The sequence below is a fragment of the Setaria italica genome, chromosome I (genome assembly GCF_000263155.2).
Source record: "Setaria italica strain Yugu1 chromosome I, Setaria_italica_v2.0, whole genome shotgun sequence".
NCBI lineage: Eukaryota > Viridiplantae > Streptophyta > Magnoliopsida > Poales > Poaceae > Setaria > Setaria italica.
This window is the reverse complement of record NC_028450.1, coordinates 24,009,004-24,028,613: the sequence shown is the minus strand read 5'-3', so window position 1 is coordinate 24,028,613 and position 19,610 is coordinate 24,009,004. Positions and strand designations below refer to the sequence as shown.

The following is a 19,610-nucleotide window of genomic DNA, read 5'->3' as shown; positions in this document are numbered from 1 at the left end:
TAGATGGTTGCGGTTAGTATGTAGGCAGCATCTTTCAGCAGCAGCAGCAGCAAAGTTCAGAGTGCAACGCTACTCAGGACATCGTATGGCTCCAAGTCAGCCACAAGTTGGCGATCGCTGTTGCTGCAAGCTGCGTTTCGGTAAGGCGAGCCGAAACGGTCAAGTGGCCCTCATTTCGTCACATGGCGTTCTCATGTTCCTAGCATTGAACTGGGCGGCGGCCGGCGCGAGCGGTGGGGGGGATGAACCGCGGCGCCTGCCGGCAGCGCCACGCGGTGTCGCGGTGACCTGCACCTTCTGCAGCCATCTTGTTGGGAGCAAAAATAGCCACTTCAGATGTCGGCAGACGCGGTGAGCACAAAGCTACCTTCCCCATTCGTCGTCAGTTAGGCGCCTGGGCTTAATCCGAAACCACGTCCTGCCTCGTGTGGATTGGGAACACTCCTCTCCCATCCATATATTATTAGGAGGGAGGAGGGTTGACAATGAAATTAGTTCGTCTTCCACTTCAAATCCACGTGTATTGGGATGGTTAGTTTTATATGAGCAAGCACTTGGTTCTTCTGAATAGGCTCTAATGGTACCAGATAAACCTTTTGAATATCATCATTTATCAGACCTGCTCATTGTATTGCCCAGTCTGGACCTTTTATATTCTTTTTAATATAATCGGTAACTCTCCTGCCTGATTTTTTTCAAAAAAAAAAAACTGCTCATGATGGTGACTTATCAGCGATCGACAACAATGTAGATATTAGTTAACCAACGAGTCCTCCGGCTCATAAATGCATGTTTTCTAAACCAAAATTGTTAGTCAAAATACAGGAACAGTATAACTATCACTTTTTGTACCACGGTGCTGTGCATAAAGGCTATATCTGGTTAATTTACCGACTGTTAGAACAGACACAAACAACAGCATGAGAATCCTGTTTCCCGTCCAATTTGGGATTTTGGGAAACAGGCGAGACACAGTAGATGGACCAGCCTGGACTAAGACGAGTTTAGGGCATCAAGTTGCCGCTGGAGCTCCTCAAGATCATCATCGATAGCACTGGAGCTCGCCGCAGCAGGTGGTTCTGGGTACAAATCAGCAGCTGGGAGTTCACGGACAAGGCCTTCTGGTAGGACATCTGTACAATGTCACAGGGAGTGAAAAGGTGTCCAGAGGATGACCGATAAAGGAAGCATACTTTTTGTTCTGATCTAAAACAAGCATTTGAAATTTTACCTGCAGTGCTTCGAATACTTGATGTCGCTGTGTCTTCATCATCAACAACACTGCATATAAGAACAAAAATTATAATTCAGCTATCATCCACAGCTTCTCTATTCATATTTATGGTTCAAAGCATGTGAACTTGCTGTACGGTAGAAAAGCAAAATACTGGAAATACAATAAGCACCAGCATGCGAGTCCTAGCTGAGTACAAATTTTCTACATCATATATGCTAAGAAAAAGAATAGTTTAAGCTACGCATAGACTCTCAAGTGAATCTTCCAAACTACATTATAAACTATGATTCTTGCTGATAATAGTGAAAATTAGTGGTTTGAACTTTGCGGATGGGTAGTGTTCTATTTGTCCACCAGAATGATATTAGCTCCATTAACTATACATGCATAACCCACTTAATCAAAATGGATAGCATCATACTCTGTGACCAAACATCATGTGATGCATCACTGATATTCTTATCAGTAGTACTTCTATGTAATGTGCATGTATTGAACTTACGTTGCTATGCATTTGTCTAGGACACAAATAAATCAACATTCTGGGTAAAAGTAAATTGAAGTTGATGTGGAATGGTGTACCTAATGTTCCACTCATTATCTAGGTGAACAGGACATTCATTTGCTGCAGATGCTTCAGCTTCCATCTTAGCCTTTGCTGCTGCATCTCTAGCAGGTTTGGAGTCCATATATTCTTTCTGAAAATGAAGGATCACATTAGAAATCCTTCATCGTTTACTTTTAGCCATAATAATAATTTGTGGGAAGGGTATACACCTGTCTCTGAACACATGCTGGATTTGAACACTGCGGATTTGGCCTCATTTCCATTGTTGGGAAATAATCCTTAAGTGAGTTATACCCCTGCACATTTATGAAGACATCACAGGATTTTTAAGAAACTAGCAGTTACATGGGATGTAGAGATGCATATACTGGATCAACATGTGCTACAGTGGTGCGACATTTCAAGCCCAAATTCATATCTGTACTTCACTTCAAAAAAATATCATATGCACCGTATTTAAAAAAGATTTTTTTAAAAAAGTACTTAAAACCCAAAGAATATAAAGAAACAGTTTGTGGATGAATCCAGAACTGATGGTGCAATACAAATCACAGACTTTATGTTAGCCAAGAAAAAACATTAGCAAAGGTTGCTGGAATGCTGGATCATCAATGCCATAGTTAGAATAAGGTAATTACCAAGTATGGGGAAACTTGTCCAAAGTTCAACAGATATTTCAGAGCATTCTGCACCAGGAGACCAGCAACAACACCCTGCAAACACCATGTTTATTAAACCAACAAAAATGGAACAGGAAATCTGTACTCCTTGTGAAGACTAAAGAAGAATTCTACGTGTAAGTTTAAAAACTGCAACACACGGTACACACACAGTTGGGGTTGTGGTGCTCAATCATGAAATGTTTCATCCACTGCATTGCAGTTGTTTCCAACAGTACAGAGAAAATAATGTAGATATTACAAGCAAAAAGCAACTTGGCAGCTACATTTAGCTTCCATTTTGCTTTGCAGTTGATTACGATTTACAACAGTACAGGAAAAAGTATGTAGTTGTTTCAAAAACTAATGAAATAGTATAGTGGTCCATATAAGGCTACCATGAATTACACATATAACTGAACTATTGCTGATTCAAGCTTCCAGATGGCATCGAGATAATGATAGATAATAGTACAAAATAAAATGGTATAAGGATAAAACAAAGCCTCACCATTGTAGTTGGCAAAGAGGCAGCACAAACACCTTCTCTCTTGAGGGTACGCTCATCCACGCCAGATGCTACTACCTATAATTGAAGGTGATACAGATATGTGAGCAAGAAGTGATACAGAAATGAAAATGGAATATTATGGAAGTTCGTAAGGGCCATCTCGGTCAAGCCAGAATAACCATTGAAATTTCAACAATGAAAATGGTAGAGATGACAATGTGAAGCACACATCCACAATCTAAAAGTATAAATGCATAAGAACACACCATTAAACAAGAGTAGAAAATATAAGATCATAAAACATACCAATGGAGGAGCACATGCAAAACATGCAGTTTCACCAGGAACCAGCAGTTGTATATGACCAGAAACAGCATCTTCTGAGACACCTGATACATAAATATCTGATGTTACATGCTGTTCACATTGATGAGATGAATGTGAATAGAGGGTTAGCACTGAATGAGAAGTTATGTCAGAATTGCACTGTCATTATGGGTTCTGTTAAGAATGGAATGTAACCCAGCAAGCTTCCAATAAACCTATGTGTGTATTTCTGTGGATTGCATGTACAAACTATTTTTCAAACCAATTGCGTGAACGGACCATAATCCAGCATTACTAGCTGAACATCCTTACAAAAATTTAAGCAGTAATGCAGTAAACTAAAATCTTAACAGAAAATACACTTCCCTTTTAAATGCATGCCTTGAAAATTTTGAGATATGCCCAAGATTTAACAGAATGACCAATTATTATGGCTGAAGTACATTGACTAGTGATATAGAACAAGTAAAAGCAACTATACAAGCCAAGCTGGCTTGACACCGTTGAGATTAGGTTAGCGTAAAGAGTTTTGCTGTCAAGAAATGTGATTTACAACTTACCAGATTCCATCCACGTCTGACCAAGCTCATTGCATGCCTGAAAAGAACAAATAAGCAAATGGACACAGTGAGTCGATGAATGGCACAAAATACATACCTATGCACATAACGCCAATATAAGGCACAGGAAGGAGGGGGTCAAAATAATTTAGAAGCATGTAGAGAAATCACCTGGTTTACAACCATACGAGCTTCGTAGTTATCGACACAGCTCAAGACAAGATCAACTCCAGTGCTACGCCCATGAGAGCTACGGGCTTTTAGGCTTTCCAAAAATGTTTCAAATCCTTTGACTGTAGTAATATTCAATGAGTAGCTCTGCACCAGATAAGATAGGTTAAAATCAGCTTTCTTATAAACAGGAGGAATATAATGGTATTGTTACTCCATCCAAGACAGCCCACGAAAATAAGTCATGCGTGCTATTTTGCACTTCGCATCACAATGTACCAAGATGGAGTATGCAATCAAGACAGTGAAAAGGAAAAAATAAAAAACTGCACAGCCTACTTTTTGTCACTTCTACCAAAAACTAACGATGTTCTGAATTTGATGAAACAATTGGTTTATTGTAGTAGGAAACAGGATAACAGTAATTATACTGGGCACAGTTGCTCACCTCCAACACAACATCAGGATTTATTCCAGAAAGCGTTTGTACAGCAGCATCTGTTTTGGTCATTCCAACCTAACAAAGCATATGAACTGAATATGAGTCGCAGTCTGTTTTGAATTATGCTCTTGCAGAGCAGTGAACATAAGTACTTCATCATAAAAATGTTTTGGTGTAAAACAAATGGCTACACAATAAGATGAAATAAGTCTAACACATACTCCCTCCGTTTTCATTTGTAAGGCGCACACGCATATCAAGATTCAAACTTTTTAATCTTTGACCAATAATTTAACTATCAAATTTTTATTTTTATAATGTAAACTTTGTATGGTTTGATTCGTAATCAAATATACTCTACAATGATCACAAGTTTATAAGCATAAACAATATAATAAAAGATAAATTAATGGTCAAAGTGTAATATGGAAGACCATGCTAAGTCATACCATGCCTTATAAACAAAAATGGAGGGAGTAATATATTATCCTCAAAGCTTACCTGTTCTGGACGAAAGAACAACCTATTCATGTTAGCCAACTCGACAGTGTCATAGTCATACAACAAGAGGCGTCCAATTCCACATCTAGTGAGCATCTCCGCAGCAACACTACCAACACCACCTATGCCCTGTAAAGCATACGACCATGAATCAAAGGTTTGCTCTGAGTTCAATTCCCCCACTTATGTGTGCTAAAAAAAATTTTCATCTATGATACAATGAAGCTACTAGTTGCCTTCTGTTTTCCAACTTTACATTTTTTTTCCAGTAAAGCAAGCTGAAATTAACATACAGAAATAACAACAGCTGGCTGTTGAAAATACGTAGTATAACTGCTTTTTTTTCCCTTATTAAGCACCTGGTACATGGTATACCTAGATCAATCTCTGGAGGCTGGAGCAATTCGGGTTTCATGTGGTCCCAATAAAAACTGAGTTTCGTGATATCCACATGACATTATAGTAGTACCTTGGAGAGACCTCGTCTACTCAAGGATGGAAGTCTGAACTTCTGAAGGTATATGGTCCGTGCCAATTGTGGAGGTCCGTGCCAACATAACTAAATTTGAAGAGTTGCAATGCCAGACTAGGTGAGAAGGATGCTTACAACAATGGCGACGGAGTAGTCCCTGATGCGCTCATAATTCTCCACAACGCCCATCCGCTGCAGCGCCATAAGTCTGCTGTAGGGGTTGCTGTCCACCACCTCCGCACTCATGTCCTGCAGCCCCCAATTTCGCGCACACAAAGTAAAATTCACAAGTTGTCCGAAGATGTACCGCCGCCCAATTTGCAGTGCGCCGTACCCTCAGCGTGGAAATCAGCGTCAGATCGTACCTTGATCTTGGATCGAGAAGCGGCGCCGGAGGCCGGGCTCAACATCGCCACCACCCGCTCTCGCATCTAGCAATCAGAGTAACAGTGATTAAGAATTGGAAGGCACGGGAGAAGGGAAGATGGCGAGGCAAGCTGCCGAGATCCAGGGAGCGGAGAGGTGGGAGGGGGCTTACCCGATCGATGGAGGCGGGGTCGTCGGGGCGCTGCTTGAGCGCATCGAGGTCGTGGAGTAGAGCGCGAAGCTGCTCCTCCTCCATGGTCGCCTCGCCGCCGCTTGCTTGCTGCTCTGCTCCTCCGCCGCCGGTGGCCGGTAACGCAGACAGGATGCAGCGTGACTTCAGTTCAGACTCACGCGCCTGGCGTAGTAGTGTCCCTCCCGCGTGCCGAAGCTGAGTGTCCGGTCCGAGGTGTCGCGCCGATGACGCGTTCGTCGTGACGTGGCAGACCAGGTGTGGAGATTTACAAGGTGACATGGCAGCCCAGTTCGGCCCACGAAGAGGAATAGAAGCAGCCCAGCACGGGAAAATCTCAGCCATTTTATTTATCTTTTCCTTTTCTCTTTAATCCTGGTATATAGTTTTTTTTTAATCACAGAGTACTGTACGTAGACGCACACTCGTCCCTACAAAACGCACGCAACCCTACCTCTATGATCACCTCTAAAAGACTGCGCCAGCAAATCTTCGAGATTGATGAAGTCACCACTAGCACCTCACTCTCGATAGGCACGTCGCCTACAACTGAAAAAATAGTGACGATTAAATTCTAGAATAAATTTAGGAAAATGTAAGAACCATCAAGGACTCAAACTCTAGTGGATACATTCCACCACAACGAACCTTATCAGCTGAGCTACACTCAGTTCGTATCGTTGTATATAGCTTATTATACGTATAACTCTTCCTAATATTTATTTTCACTAATTGTATCAACCAGTATCTTTTCATCCATTTCATCTAACTCGATGTTTGCAATTACACATTCAACGCTTTAAAAAATAAAAAACGATCTAGTCAGTCTAGATTATAGACATAAGAAAAACTCGGGAGGTCTCTTCCGGAACCGAATAAGGGGGTGTTTGGATACATGGATTAATTTTTAATTCGAGTCACATCGGATATTTGATGCCAATTAGAAGAACTAAATGTGAACTAATTATAAAACTAATTGCATAAGCCGTGGCTAATTCTCAAGAAAAATCTATTAAGCCTAATTAATCCATGATTAGCACATATTTATTGTAGTATCACATGGTCAAATCATGAACTAATTAGGCTTAATAAATTCATCTCGCGAATTAACCTTCATTTATAGAATTGGTTTTATAACTAACTTATATTTAATACTCCTAATTAGTATGTAAACATTCGATGTGACAGGAACTAAACTTTAGGTTTCCCGCACCGAGGAACGCTACCCGTTCCTCCAGTACCGCGGTAGCGTAAAATGCGCTGCATCGTGGTACTGGGAGGGTCACGGTAAAGAAGCGGAATGGCCCCCTCCCTCTATTTCCAGCGGGCTCCCAGGATATGCCATTGGCCTCCCACCGCCGCCAGCCTCAACCACCCCGCCCTCGCGCCCGTGCTCGGAACCCAGAGGCTGCGCCAGCAGGAACGGAGAGGCTGCACCGTTGCTTGCCGAAGAAGGGTGCCGACAAGAGTGTGCCTTCGGCGTCGTAGTGAAGAAGCCGAGTGCGGCGGCTCTGGCCAATCTGTTCGGTGCAAGAGAAGGGCGCTATCTTGGAGAAGGCGGGTTCTCCCCCTAGATCCGAGGGCCTCGGAGGTGGGGGAGCGAAGGAGGAGGCCCGATCTAGCGGCTGGAGTAGCGTGGCAGGCTGAACCAGGTGCGGAGAGGTTCGACGAGAGGGCAGACGTCCGCTCAAGCGGCGGCGGCGAGGTTCACCAGTTCAGGCGGGCACATCCGAGGAGAGCTCCACCGTGTGCTCTAGCCGGCGTCCTGCCCAACTCAAGTATGTCCACCCTTGCTGCCCCCTACGGTTGTCCAAGATCTAAGGTGTGCTGCAGATGCCCACAGTAGCCGCGCGCGAATACAATATGATGTGCGTGGCGACGATTGGGAGCTGCGGGCTGCGTTCCTAGCTTCCTGCAATGTCTCACACCGAGTGCATCAGGTTTAGGTCGACCTCTCTTTACAATCCGCATCATCTCGAGCGAAGATTATTTGTTTCTAGTTCAGTTAGTTGGTTCAAGGCGTCCTACGCACTATGTGTTTGTTGTTTTGCCCACGAGATACTTTTAACATGGATTTTGAATTGGTAGTTTTATCTGGGCCATTTTTCCCCTCGTGCAGAGAGCTTGCTGGATTCTGGCAACCATACTGAGAGTGGAGACCATTCTTGGATCGATGCAACAAATCAAATCTTTTAGGGTTAGCTATATTGGGTTTTGATGCTTGAGGATATTGCAGCCTGCATGTCCCGTATTATGTTCCACAGGCAAACAAGGGTGCTCTGAATGATTGTGAACATTGCATGGTTGGGTACTTGATATCTTAAACCTAAGTGAAGTTGCTTGTGTTGTGATTTTTTCAATTAATGTTGCTTGTTTTAGTGTTGTCTCACAGCTTTTATTCTACCTTCTGGACTAGTATTTTAGTAGCCAGTTCTTCATAGCCTCCATTCTCATGAGATGAGCAAGAAACTGGAGCTTCTGAACTGAGGGACCTTCAACACTATTTTCTATCACTTGGTGATCTTTCTGTGTATCCTCAGTTAGATTGACTGCCGATCCTAGCTTATTTGTTATGGATTCAAATCCTTTTGAGTCTCCATCATTATTATTCAATGTTGCTGCTTCTCCTTGACTATTACCATTTTTTCCTTCTCTTTTATCTCCTTGTGCGCAGCTTCCAAAGATTTCCTCAAAGCAGCAACCTGACTATTAGCCGCTTCCTGGTCAAAGAGTCATTTTCAGCATTGGGTCGCTCATTGTCCTTAAGTAATGTTTCATTTTCCCCAAGTATAGATATTTTTTCCTACAATATCTTACAAAATTGAAAGAAACAGTTTAGAAGCTCTATGCTTCCAAGTGAAAGTGCAAGATAAAGTGAAACTTGAACTTTTGAAGTGATAATGAAAAAGGTTGAACAAAACTATTTGTTTGAATTTTTCTGCTTATCAGAACTATTTCTACTGCTCATGAGAACTTTGCATACTCACATATCATGCTTAAATCATGTCATGTGCTACCATTGATATCTTTTTTGCCTGCGATTTCAGGATGGACCCTAACCGATCCAAAGTTCCTGATGGATCACAGGGAGCTTTTCCTGATAGCAATAGTTCTCCCTACCAAGAAATTTTCGAGAAGATTGCAGCTAGGCGTGGGAAGAGACGGGGGCCTTGAACCATGGATGGGAGAGGCAACCTTATTTATGCTTTCTTGAATTTATTTTAGGGAGCTAATTGGAATTGTTATTTGTTCTATCATCATGTTGTGTGACTCGTTGATAAGATGTGAATGACACAATTTTATCTGATGTTGAGCCTATGCGGAACTAATTGGAACTTTTATTTTTCTAATGTTGCACTGTCTAGTGAATATTTGCTCAATCAGATGCTGTGTGTGATCGCCAGACGCTTTGAATGATGTACAAAATATTACGAGTGTTAATAAATATTACATGACCACTGAATATTACAAGTCTTAATAAATATTACATGACCACGGAATATTACAAGTCTTAATAAATATTACATGACCATAGAATATTACAAGTCTTAATAAATATTACATGACCACTAATTCATCTACTGATGATGAGATCCCAGCCTCATCCACTGGTGCTTGATGAGATCATATTGTAGCTGAAAGTGTGTGTTTTGGTCATGAAGCCTATGGTGTGCGGCAACAAATACCTCCCTATCCGGATTGTTGCGGTACCGAACTGCTAGTTCTCCGATGTTCAAGAAATCAGTATCACGGGCATTGTCTTGTTCATCCTCCACTATCCTGTTATGCAAAATAATGCAAGTCACCATTATATCATTAATCTGGTTACAGTCCCAACCATATGCGGGTCCTCGGATCACCGCAAACCAAGTTTGTAGGACACCAAATGCACGCTCTATATCCTTGCGTGCACTTTCAGTGGCAAAGTGCTGCGTCTTCTGCTCCATGGGGTAATGAATAGTCTTAACAAAGGCTGTCCACTCAGGGTAAATCCCATCGGCAAGGTGGTACCCCATGTTATAGGCCCTTCCATTGACTGCAAACGACATAGGGGTTGAATGAACCCTGAGATAAGCCGAGAATACAGGGGATCTATGAAGGACATTAATGTCGTTGTTACTTCCATGCATGCCAAAGTAAGCATGCCATATCCATAGATCATGCGATGCAACCGCCTCTAAGATCATAGAGGGATGCTTCCCTCTGCCCGTGAACTGACCCTTCCATGATGTGGGGCAGTTCCTCCACTCCCAGTGCATGCAGTCAATGCTGCCTAGCATCCCCGAGAACCCACGATCCTCACCCTCTTGAAGAAGCCTAGCTACATCGGTAGCGTTGGGTGCCCATAGGTAATACTCGCTGAAAACATCAATGACAGCCCGACAAAAATGATGCAAAGCTTTTCGAGCAGTAGACTCACCAATACGCACGTACTCGTCAACGGCATTTGCTGGGACACCATAAGCGAGAATGCGCATAGCGGCGACGCACTTCTGAAGAGCCGATAGTCCTTCCTTGCCAGTGGCATCATACTTCTTTTTGAAGTAGTTATCTTGATTTTTAATAGCCTCTTTAATATGCTTGAATAAATGTCGACGCATCCGGAACCTGCAAGAACACTTCTGATATGAGATACTAGAGACATGGAGTGATTGATTTTTGAAATATGCTCAACTTTACCTTCTACGGAACTGCTTATCATTGTAAACAGGGTTTGGAGCAAAGTAGTCGGCTTTGATCCTCTTGTGACCAGAAGGAAGGTCCCTTGGCTGAATGACCTTTTGTGGCGCATCAAATCGAATGCGAGTGCGAGAGCTCTCTGCTTGCACTAGGTGGTTATATGTCGTGGCCTCCGCTTCATCATCATCAACCAATAAATGAGTGTCATCGTCTTCCTCCTCCATCATCCAGTACCTTCGCAAGGAGCCTGAGTGGCTGTCCATGGCATTGGTAAAACACGAGGAAGTGAAGTTATCCATGGTGCTTAGCCAGTAGATGGAGGCGTGCAAGTTGTAGCTAGCAAGGGTACTGGTTCATATACTTGGCATTGCCGATGCAATCATATTGTAGTGCTTCACAGGTGCAACAATTCTCGCAAGAATCATTTGCATGTGACCATACGGACTACTTTTGTAATGCTGCACAGGTTGGCCGTGCTAGAAGTACAGCTCTTGGTAGTACGCAAGGCAGGTGAGCATTTTTTAATTACATTTCATTAATTAAATAGTACTACTAACAATTATTACTTAATTAAAAAGTAGTATTACTAATTATTTCACATTCCATGATTTAGAATAACCATTCTAAATGATTGTGTTACGAAGAAATGTGTTTGTTAAAATGAGATGGTAGTTGGAGATGGTTGAATAAAATATATGGTAGTTGGTATAGAGTATGAGATATAGAGTAACATGGGTGCGGGAGAAATTGGTATAGAGGAGAGAATCTTGATAACTAGGATAGAATATTCCTTTTAGATTATGAAAATAGAGTATGACGAGTGCGGACAGTCTTAATCCTTGTAACCAAACAGGCTATAAGCTATTTAGTACTTGTAACCAAACAGGCTATAAGCTATATGGCGCATAGCCATCATGGGTCGTACCCAACAACTTATAGCCTATACGCAGAGAGCAACAGTAACCGCACAAGGGCAGTGCACGCAGCGGAAAAACACAAGCACAACAGAGAAGCAGCATGCTGCAACCTAGGGAGAATCAGCACATGGGCATTGTTTTGTTTTTTGTTTCTTCGTTTTGGTTTTTATACTCCAATCCTCAAATAACTATATTCAACATTTTTAGCAGACTGATTCAACATTTGGAAAAACAAATTCAATACTTTGAAAAAACTAATTCAATATTTTTGAAAAAAACGTTGAATTAGTATATAACAAAAGTTGAAAACCCATATTCAAAATGTTGAACCATGAAAAGAAAAAAATATAATAACATATTGGATCTCATTTTGTTACAATAATTCAAACAAATATTACGGTTCAAACAGATTTGAATTGATATATGGTTTAAGAATAAAGAGCATTCAAAGTTTGAAATTCGTTAACATCCTATCCAACTCCCTCCTATGGTGTTGCGCCACATGTCCCGTGCATGCTGGTGACCACCTGCCACAAAAGCGTTCTGCTGCATGTGTGCTTCGTTGCCCGCCAGACCCATCTCCGCATGATAAATTCCAACTATCTATTTTGTCTTGCACCAATTTTAAATAGTGGAAGCTCTGTAAGAAAAAAGTTTTCGATTCCCCACAAAACTCAGACTTGGCAAAAAGTCCAAAATATTTAGATCCAAGAAAATTCATGCCCAAACCTGCCCACAGAGAGTTATCGAGCTGAAATTTTCAGTTATTAGGTCGAACCAGGCCATCTATCATTCTACATGCGAAAATAAATAAAATAATATTAAGTGTGGGCCGAGAGAACTCTTACATCTAAGAGTGTATTTGGCAAAGTTCTCAAAGCATCTAAGTATAAAAAGAGCGCTACAAAATATTTTTTTTGCAGAGTAGTGATTTTAGCCTACTTCTGATTCTTCAAAATGAATTAAGAGGTCGTGGACTGAAAAAAACCTATCTTCATTCACCACCCAAAATCACTTTATACTTAAAATTTAACCTAAGAACCATAGAAAACCACATTCATACATAAAATCGCTTCTTATAGTGAATCACAAATATAAAGAAACTCTACTAAACATACCTTAAAAATCTCACAAATGGAGTTGGCCTCTACTTGTCGTATATGGGCGTGCTTGGTTGGACGCCGCAACGAGCTACGCTACAACCAGCCACGTCATATTAATTGGCTGCTGCTTGCTTGGTAGAAAAAAACAGGCAGCAACAGGGGAAAACAAAGCAGCATTTGCGCCATGAAGTGCGACCCCCAAGCCTTCGGTGCACCACACCGTGGCTTGGCAGGTTGTGGCCGGCACCCAAGCAGGCTCAGTATATACAGTGAAGAAGACAAACAAGGGAACCCATCCACACTAAGTTGTTCGATTCACTCACAAAATCATTAAGTAGCTATATGTAAAACCACCAACGTGATGGAAAATCATATATCCATTCAAAAGTCGAGTGGTTCATGTCTGCAACCGGCAATGGTTTCCTTCACAAAAGCCTACCAAGTCCCGGAGTCCCCATATGAACACTCTGAGGGCGTGTTTGGTTGGTTGTATCATTTGATTCATGTATGAAATGATTCGAAATAATAATGATCCTTTTGTTTGGTTGGGTGAATTGTACCAGCTCATCTAGGATGAGACCATCCCACTTAATACATTATCCTACTAATTAGAGTGAACCATATGGTACAAGTAAATTGGTCGAACCACTCCATCCAGGATCATCCATGCATGCATCATGTGGTGCATGTAAGCAAACACACCCTGAGTATGTAACTCCGTATATACAAATACAAGGCATTGGTGGTTTCTAATCTGACACTGAGGCAAAATGCCACAGCAATAACATTTAAAATTTTGAAACAAGATTCCTATGGAGGTGCAGTATTGATCCAAACATCAAAGAGAGAACTCTACTACAACTGTGCAAATGGAACACCAAAATCAAAACTATGCACAAATTCTGAAGAAACAGAGCCGGGTGTCACCGTCAGCCGTTCAACAACACCAATCCATTTGCCTCACCAGAGTCCCCCGTCTTCAATCTGAGATACCAAACCCTGGCGATGCCGATCTCTGTCGGCGTCTGGCTCCCCTTGCGATAGGAAGACGAAGCCGTTGCCGGCCAGCATCTGTTCCCGGAGGTTCTTGATGGCCTCGTACCTCTCCGCGTCCTCGTCCAGGTCCCTGGTGTCGTCGTCGCTGCACCCGTCGTCCCACTCCTTCAGTTCCAGCGCATCTCTCACGCCATGAGACCCCCGGTCGAAGGCGCCGCATTCCGTCCCTCTGTCCGAAAGTGAGCCGTGCACCGACGCCGCTGCGTTCTTGGCCGTCGTCGCCCTGGAGGCGGTGGTCATGTAGCTCCAGCTGTTGCCGTCCATGTTGAGCTCGATGTCACTGCCTTCCGAGCCATCGTCATCGGCTTCGCCGTCGTTGCCGTCTTCTTCCTGCCCGGTCTTGTCCGTGATCACACGATCGATGCCGTCGACGCCGAATTCGGACGCAAGAACCAGCTGCAACGACCGGTGATCGTCGACGGCATGGCGGTGCTCGTCGTGGACAGGCGATTCTTGGCGGTCGTTGGTGCTGTTGGTGCCCAAGAAGGCCTCGAGCTCCTGGCGCAGGCGGTCGACGGCGGCGTTCTTCTCCTCGAACTGGATCCTCGCCTCGGCCAGCTTCATCCGGACCCGCTCCTCGCGGAGCTCGTCGGCGAGCTGCAGCATCTCCCGCTCCCTCTCCAGCTCCTCCAGCGCGGCGGCCTCGGCCTCCCGCCGGAGCTCATCCTCCTCCTCCACCGCCGTGCCGCCCCTGGCGAGCTCGTCGCACACCTTCTGCAGCCGCTCCCTGGCCGCCCTCTCCCGCTCCAGCTCCCGCGTGGCCGCCCGCAGCGACCCCTCGGCGTCCGCCAGCGCATCGGCGAGCTTCTTGCCACCCGCTCGGCGCGCCGCCGCGACCGGCGCTCGCCGTCCAGCTCCGAGGCGACCAGCCGCGCGGCCGCCGCGGCCTTCTCCCTGTGCCTGGCCTTCCACGCGCGCGCCTCCTCCTCGAGCTGCCTCCGCAGGTGGTGCTCCTCATCGTCGCCTCCGCCGTGGCGGCCGTGGTGCCTCGCGAGCCGCCGGGCGCGGGCGCGCGCGGCGTCGAGCTCGGAGCGCAGCGCGGCGAGGACGGACGCCGCGGTCGGGCTGAGCGCGCCGGCGGGGCCCAGGACGTTGGCAAGGACCCTGACGAGCTCGGTGGACGCCGTGAGACTGTTGTGCAGGTCCCGCATCTCCGCCGCCCTGTCGCCCGGGCGTGCCGGGGTGCGGCCCTGAGGACACATGTGCGCCTGAAAATGGATGGAACAGAGATCGTTTCAGAAATTGTTCTGGTAGATACTGCATTTTGTCAGTAAACATGTCAAACTACTGACAGAAAGAGTTGGTCTCGATCACCATTTCCTGGACCATGGCAAGTACAGGCACAGGACTATTAGAGAAAGAGAAGCAAACAGTGGAGTGATTAGAAGCCGCTGACAGACACACAGCCGGAGCTGGAGGCTGTCTGTCGTGGGCCTCTCCTTCTTCTTCAACCGGTGCACCCATTGTCCATTGACAAACATGTTTCAACTAACCAAGCAACCAACCAACTCTGACAACCGCCGAATCTGCCATCTCGGCTCGTCAAACACAAGGCGATTCCAAATTAACCGCCAAATCATTCGCGCAGAGCTAGAAAAGCCATCTCGGCGTCCAACGGCGGGAATCGCATCGGCAGATGGGCGAACGAATAAACAAGCCCGGTTGGTGTACAGCCGGTGAAGCAAGTGGACAAAGATCGCATGTGGCTATCACAAGAGGACGCATCATTGGGAATGATCTACAGCCTTTGCTCTAAAAGGTTCAGAGCGGGGGGTTGGCAGGTGATGGACTGCCACTTCAGAAATTGGCATCCAAAATGCAGAGTTAACCCGCAGTTTTTCAGCTCTCTAATCCCACTGTGCCATTGGCAGTATACATCAACATCCTACTTTGAATAGTATTGAGTGATCTTTCAGGAAAAAAAAGAATAGTATTGGGTGCTACAACACATCACCTGATTTCGATTAAAAAACAAACTTAAAGCAGTTGATTTTAAGCAAAATCTTAGTACTCCTGGTTTAGTTAGTAAAGGGGAAGGGAAATGTACATTATACGCACAAGGGAAAACATTCTTGTGCTAGTAGCTTGTAAGGAGATTCGAACTCACCTCCATTGTGCCGCCATGGCTCATCACATCTGAGAACCACTGGCCGTGGGCGTGGCCATTGTGCCAGCTCCTCTGCTCTCCATCATCCTTCAGAACCTTGCTCTTCCTTCTTGAAATCTTGGAGAACTGCAGCATAATCAATGTCAGGTTCAGAGCGCGCACGATCGCCGCAGGAAACGAGCAGCCACAGGACGGTGACCGTCACTCACCTCCAGGGACGCGCTGCGCCGGTGATCCGAGCCCCGGCGCTCGGCCGCGGCGTCCCACCCAATCTCCTCCTCGAACGCGGCGTCCCCCTTGTTGAGCTGCCAGAGCGCGCTGACGAGCTTCCGCGCCGACGCCGCGGACCGCGTCTCGACGTCGGCGTGGCCGTGGCGGCAATGCCGGTTCCACGACGACTCCGACATCCTCCTCTTCCTCCCGCTGCTCGCGCGTGGCGACGCGCCGCCGGTGCCGGTGCCGGTGCCGCTGCCTCCCCTCCGGTGACCGATCAGGCGCACGCCTCGCTTCAGCCTGAGCGCCCTCCCCTGGCGGTCCGGCGACGCGCCCGACGGCGACACGACGCAGCGCTTGCGGATCTTGGTGGCGGCGGTGGAAGCTCTTTCTGTCACGGCGGTCAGCTCAGCGGCGGCTTCCGTCAGCATCGCAGTCCTGGATTCAGACACCAGACGGTAAAGACGATGGCTTCTTCTTGCCACGACCAACATCGCCGCTTACAACAACGAATGAGTAAATGAAATGCTTTTCCGTATCAAAGATCAAGGACCATGAACAAGAATCAACCTGAAGATAAACAGCAAGGGAAAGAAAGCACCAAGGATGCGAGGCTAATCATGTTCTCGGATTCGCGTCGGGATTTGGGCCTGCTTTTGCTCAACAGCGACAGCAGCAACGCCAATGAGGCCCGCCCTGCTAGTTCTTCTATTCGATGGGATCAGGATGCAGGATTCAGATGAACAGTGCCATCACATTCCAACTGATCAAAGCGGGGAAAGGAAAAGCTGAAAGAGCTAGCAGTGACTAGGATGGATGCAGCAGCTTTGGTGGTGGAAGGAATAAGAAGCATGCAAAGAGGAACCGGAGGATCTATCTCTGTCGTCTCTCCTTTGAACAGGGGAAGCTATGATGGATTATACCGAGGGAAATTCAGAGATAGTACATAGATACGCCTCGAAATGCAGCAAAATACGATTACTAAACCAACCGGAATGCCAGGAAGTACGAGATTGAAGGAACCGAGGAGACGTACTCCTGCAAAAGATTACAGTACCAACAAAGCAAAGATATAGTAGGAACTGGAGATCACAGCAGGACCAGCACAGGTACAAACGAGTTCAAAGTAACAGTAAAAAAATCAGCAAGACATCCAAGGGGGAAAAAAAGAAACCTGCATGGAACTCTTCGCCAAGTTAGGCCAAACTACATGTATGACAAAATTTCAGAGCAATGCAGAACACAACAGCAGCTTCCAATCCAAGTAGGATCGGACGACACCAAAAGCTATCACGAGAACGCAGAACGCTGTGCATGGAGGGGATAGTCGGAACGACGAGCGCTAGCGTGATCTCTGATCTGCTTGTAACAGAACAGTAGGATCGCTCAACCTCAACTCAACCCTTGTGCGCCAATCCACAGCTGTCTGTGCAGAGCAGAGACGATGGCACGGGGTGAAGGACGGGCGGAGGAAGACAGACAAAGGTGATGGACTGCCTATACGGGGTGTGGGGGAGGGTCATATCATGGGTGTCCTTCCTTGGCCGGATGCAGATTGGGAGCAGCACGCATGAGCTGTCTGGCTGTTGCATATGATTGGGGATTCGATGCCTCCCCTCCGCTTGTCTGCGGCGGTTCCGGTTCAGTTCAAGGCATTGGAATCGAAGGGGAGAGAAGCTCTGCATGGGCCATGGTGAGGGATCAAATAATGGTTACAAGCTTTGGTTTTGGTGGGAAGGGGATCTGAAGAGAAGCCAGCCAGGCTGACTGCTGGTGCATTGAACTAATCCGGTTTTGGTAAGGGCGACTGGTACAAGTTAGCAGAGCGCAAACAGTCGATTAGTATGGAGTACATTGAATCAACCAGAATTTGGACTCTTTATCGTTAGGTGTGCTTCACAATACCACAACCTGTATGTCCAAATTAGTGTATCATGGAATTCATTCTTTTTTTATCTGCCAGCTGGACAGTTTGCATAAGCACCTGCTTGATTGAAGAGCTATGAATCAGTAGTAATCACCCCCGTTTCATAATTTTGTAAAAACGCAAATGATCAGTCCTTGAAGTCAATGTGCTTGTCCTTTTTTGCAGTGTGGCAGCGATCACATTTCATCAGGGCTTGAGTTTTCGCAGCAAAGCTTATGATCACAGTGACACGTTGTCTAGTAACCCCTAACACGATTTCGAAATGGACAGACGACAATCAGGCAGATGACGAGCTGACATAGGTGCATTAGCAGCTTAAACAATCATTACTAGGTGCATTAGCATAGGTTCAGTCCCCCGACATTAGCCGCTGCGTGAATCCTCAGTCGCCGCCGATGATGGGCCGAGCCACCGTGGGAGCAGAAAACAATGCCGCACATGGGAGGGCGGGATCGGAGCAGCAGCAGGGAGCCCTTTTTTGGCGCTGTCCCATCCCACCCGTTGGGCGGCACAGGTGGAAGCCTCGGGAGGGAGGATCGGGCGCCATGTGCTCCCGGATCTCAAGTGGGGCGACCTGATTCAGCGCGGAGAGAGAGGCGAGCAGACATGGCTCCGCCGAGCACGAGTCGTCCTCGAGCCGCGCGAGTCCTCCGGGGTCCGAGATCGCCCGGGCCGCCGGGTCGGGGCAGGCAGAGATCTCGATCGATCTCGTGTGCGGGTCACGGCGACGTGGTGGCGGGCGCGCACGTCGCCGGCCGGCCGGGGACCAGGAGCGCTGACCGGGTTCGCCGGCACGGGCCGGGGAACGTTGGTTGGACGACTGCGAGTGGAGATGCATTCTTTGTTTGGGTACTGTTGGGATCGTGGGGGCAGTGTGATAAATGCGGATCCGGATGGAACGTTCGGTTCGGATGGTGGGTGCTGCTAGGAGGAAGGTGGTAGGCTGGTAGCCTAGCGCTCACATGAGGGAGGGCGGCGTGCGCTGTTCTCGTGGCAGCGACCAGTCAGGTTCAGAATAACAGCTCTGGGTACGACGAGGTAGTTTTCAAGAAAAAAATAATTCTCCTCTTCTTCTTCTCTTCTCTTCTCTGACACGGGATCTTTTGGACTACCAGAAGTGGGCTGAGCTTTGCGACTGGTTCGGGAGCTTCGGGGTATGCCAGATTTTGTTTTGGGCCCTAGGCCCAGATACGGAAAACGGAATGAACCAGAAACGACCCGAACACCGGGCACCGGCACGAAATTTGATGCATCGAATTTGAAGAACAAGAAGAGTTACCTCCTAAGATGAAAGTGACTAGAACTTTAGGACACGTCACATCGGATATTTGATACTAATTAGAAGTATTAAATATAGTCTAATTACAAAACTAATTACACAGATGGAGTCTAATTCGCGAGACGAATCTATTAAGTCTAATTAGTCCATGATTTGACAATGTGGTGCTACAGTAACCAGTTGCTAATGATGGATTAATTAGGGCTTAATAGATTCGTCTCGCGAATTAGTGGAGCATTGCTGCGATGTAATAGTAGTCATGCCCTGGTATATCCTCCTGCGGTATCTTTATGCTTAGGGTTAAGCACCCCTAATGGGATCGGA

At 46.0% G+C, this 19,610-nt stretch overlaps 2 protein-coding genes across 5 annotated transcripts; both read right to left on the bottom strand.

Annotated features, from left to right (window-relative positions):
• Nucleotides 1–748: 748 nt before the first annotated feature.
• LOC101773405 (ubiquitin-like modifier-activating enzyme 5) lies at nt 749–6,184 on the bottom strand. The gene is made up of 14 exons (XM_004952490.4): nt 5,987–6,184; nt 5,814–5,879; nt 5,584–5,697; nt 4,977–5,105; nt 4,482–4,550; nt 4,034–4,180; nt 3,863–3,899; nt 3,282–3,364; nt 2,976–3,050; nt 2,444–2,518; nt 2,015–2,101; nt 1,820–1,935; nt 1,232–1,281; nt 749–1,133 (listed from the first exon to the last, which is right to left on the bottom strand). The coding sequence occupies exons 1-14, from the start codon at nt 6,068–6,070 to the stop codon at nt 994–996; spliced, it is 1,272 nt and encodes a 423-aa protein (XP_004952547.1). The 5' UTR covers nt 6,071–6,184; the 3' UTR covers nt 749–993.
• A 7,911-nt stretch (nt 6,185–14,095) lies between these two features.
• Nucleotides 14,096–17,823, bottom strand: LOC101775189. Of its 4 annotated transcripts, none has more exons than XM_022823985.1 (4): nt 17,255–17,823; nt 16,077–17,118; nt 15,868–15,993; nt 14,096–14,968 (listed from the first exon to the last, which is right to left on the bottom strand). In XM_022823985.1, the coding sequence occupies exons 2-4, from the start codon at nt 16,572–16,574 to the stop codon at nt 14,321–14,323; spliced, it is 1,272 nt and encodes a 423-aa protein (XP_022679720.1). In that variant the 5' UTR covers nt 16,575–17,118; nt 17,255–17,823; the 3' UTR covers nt 14,096–14,320. The 4 variants fall into 4 exon arrangements, with proteins under 4 accessions (XP_022679720.1, XP_022679724.1, XP_022679725.1 ...); XM_022823989.1 differs by having other exon boundaries at nt 16,077–16,518; nt 16,651–17,822; XM_022823990.1 differs by having other exon boundaries at nt 16,077–16,518; nt 17,255–17,822.
• Nucleotides 17,824–19,610: the final 1,787 nt, after the last annotated feature.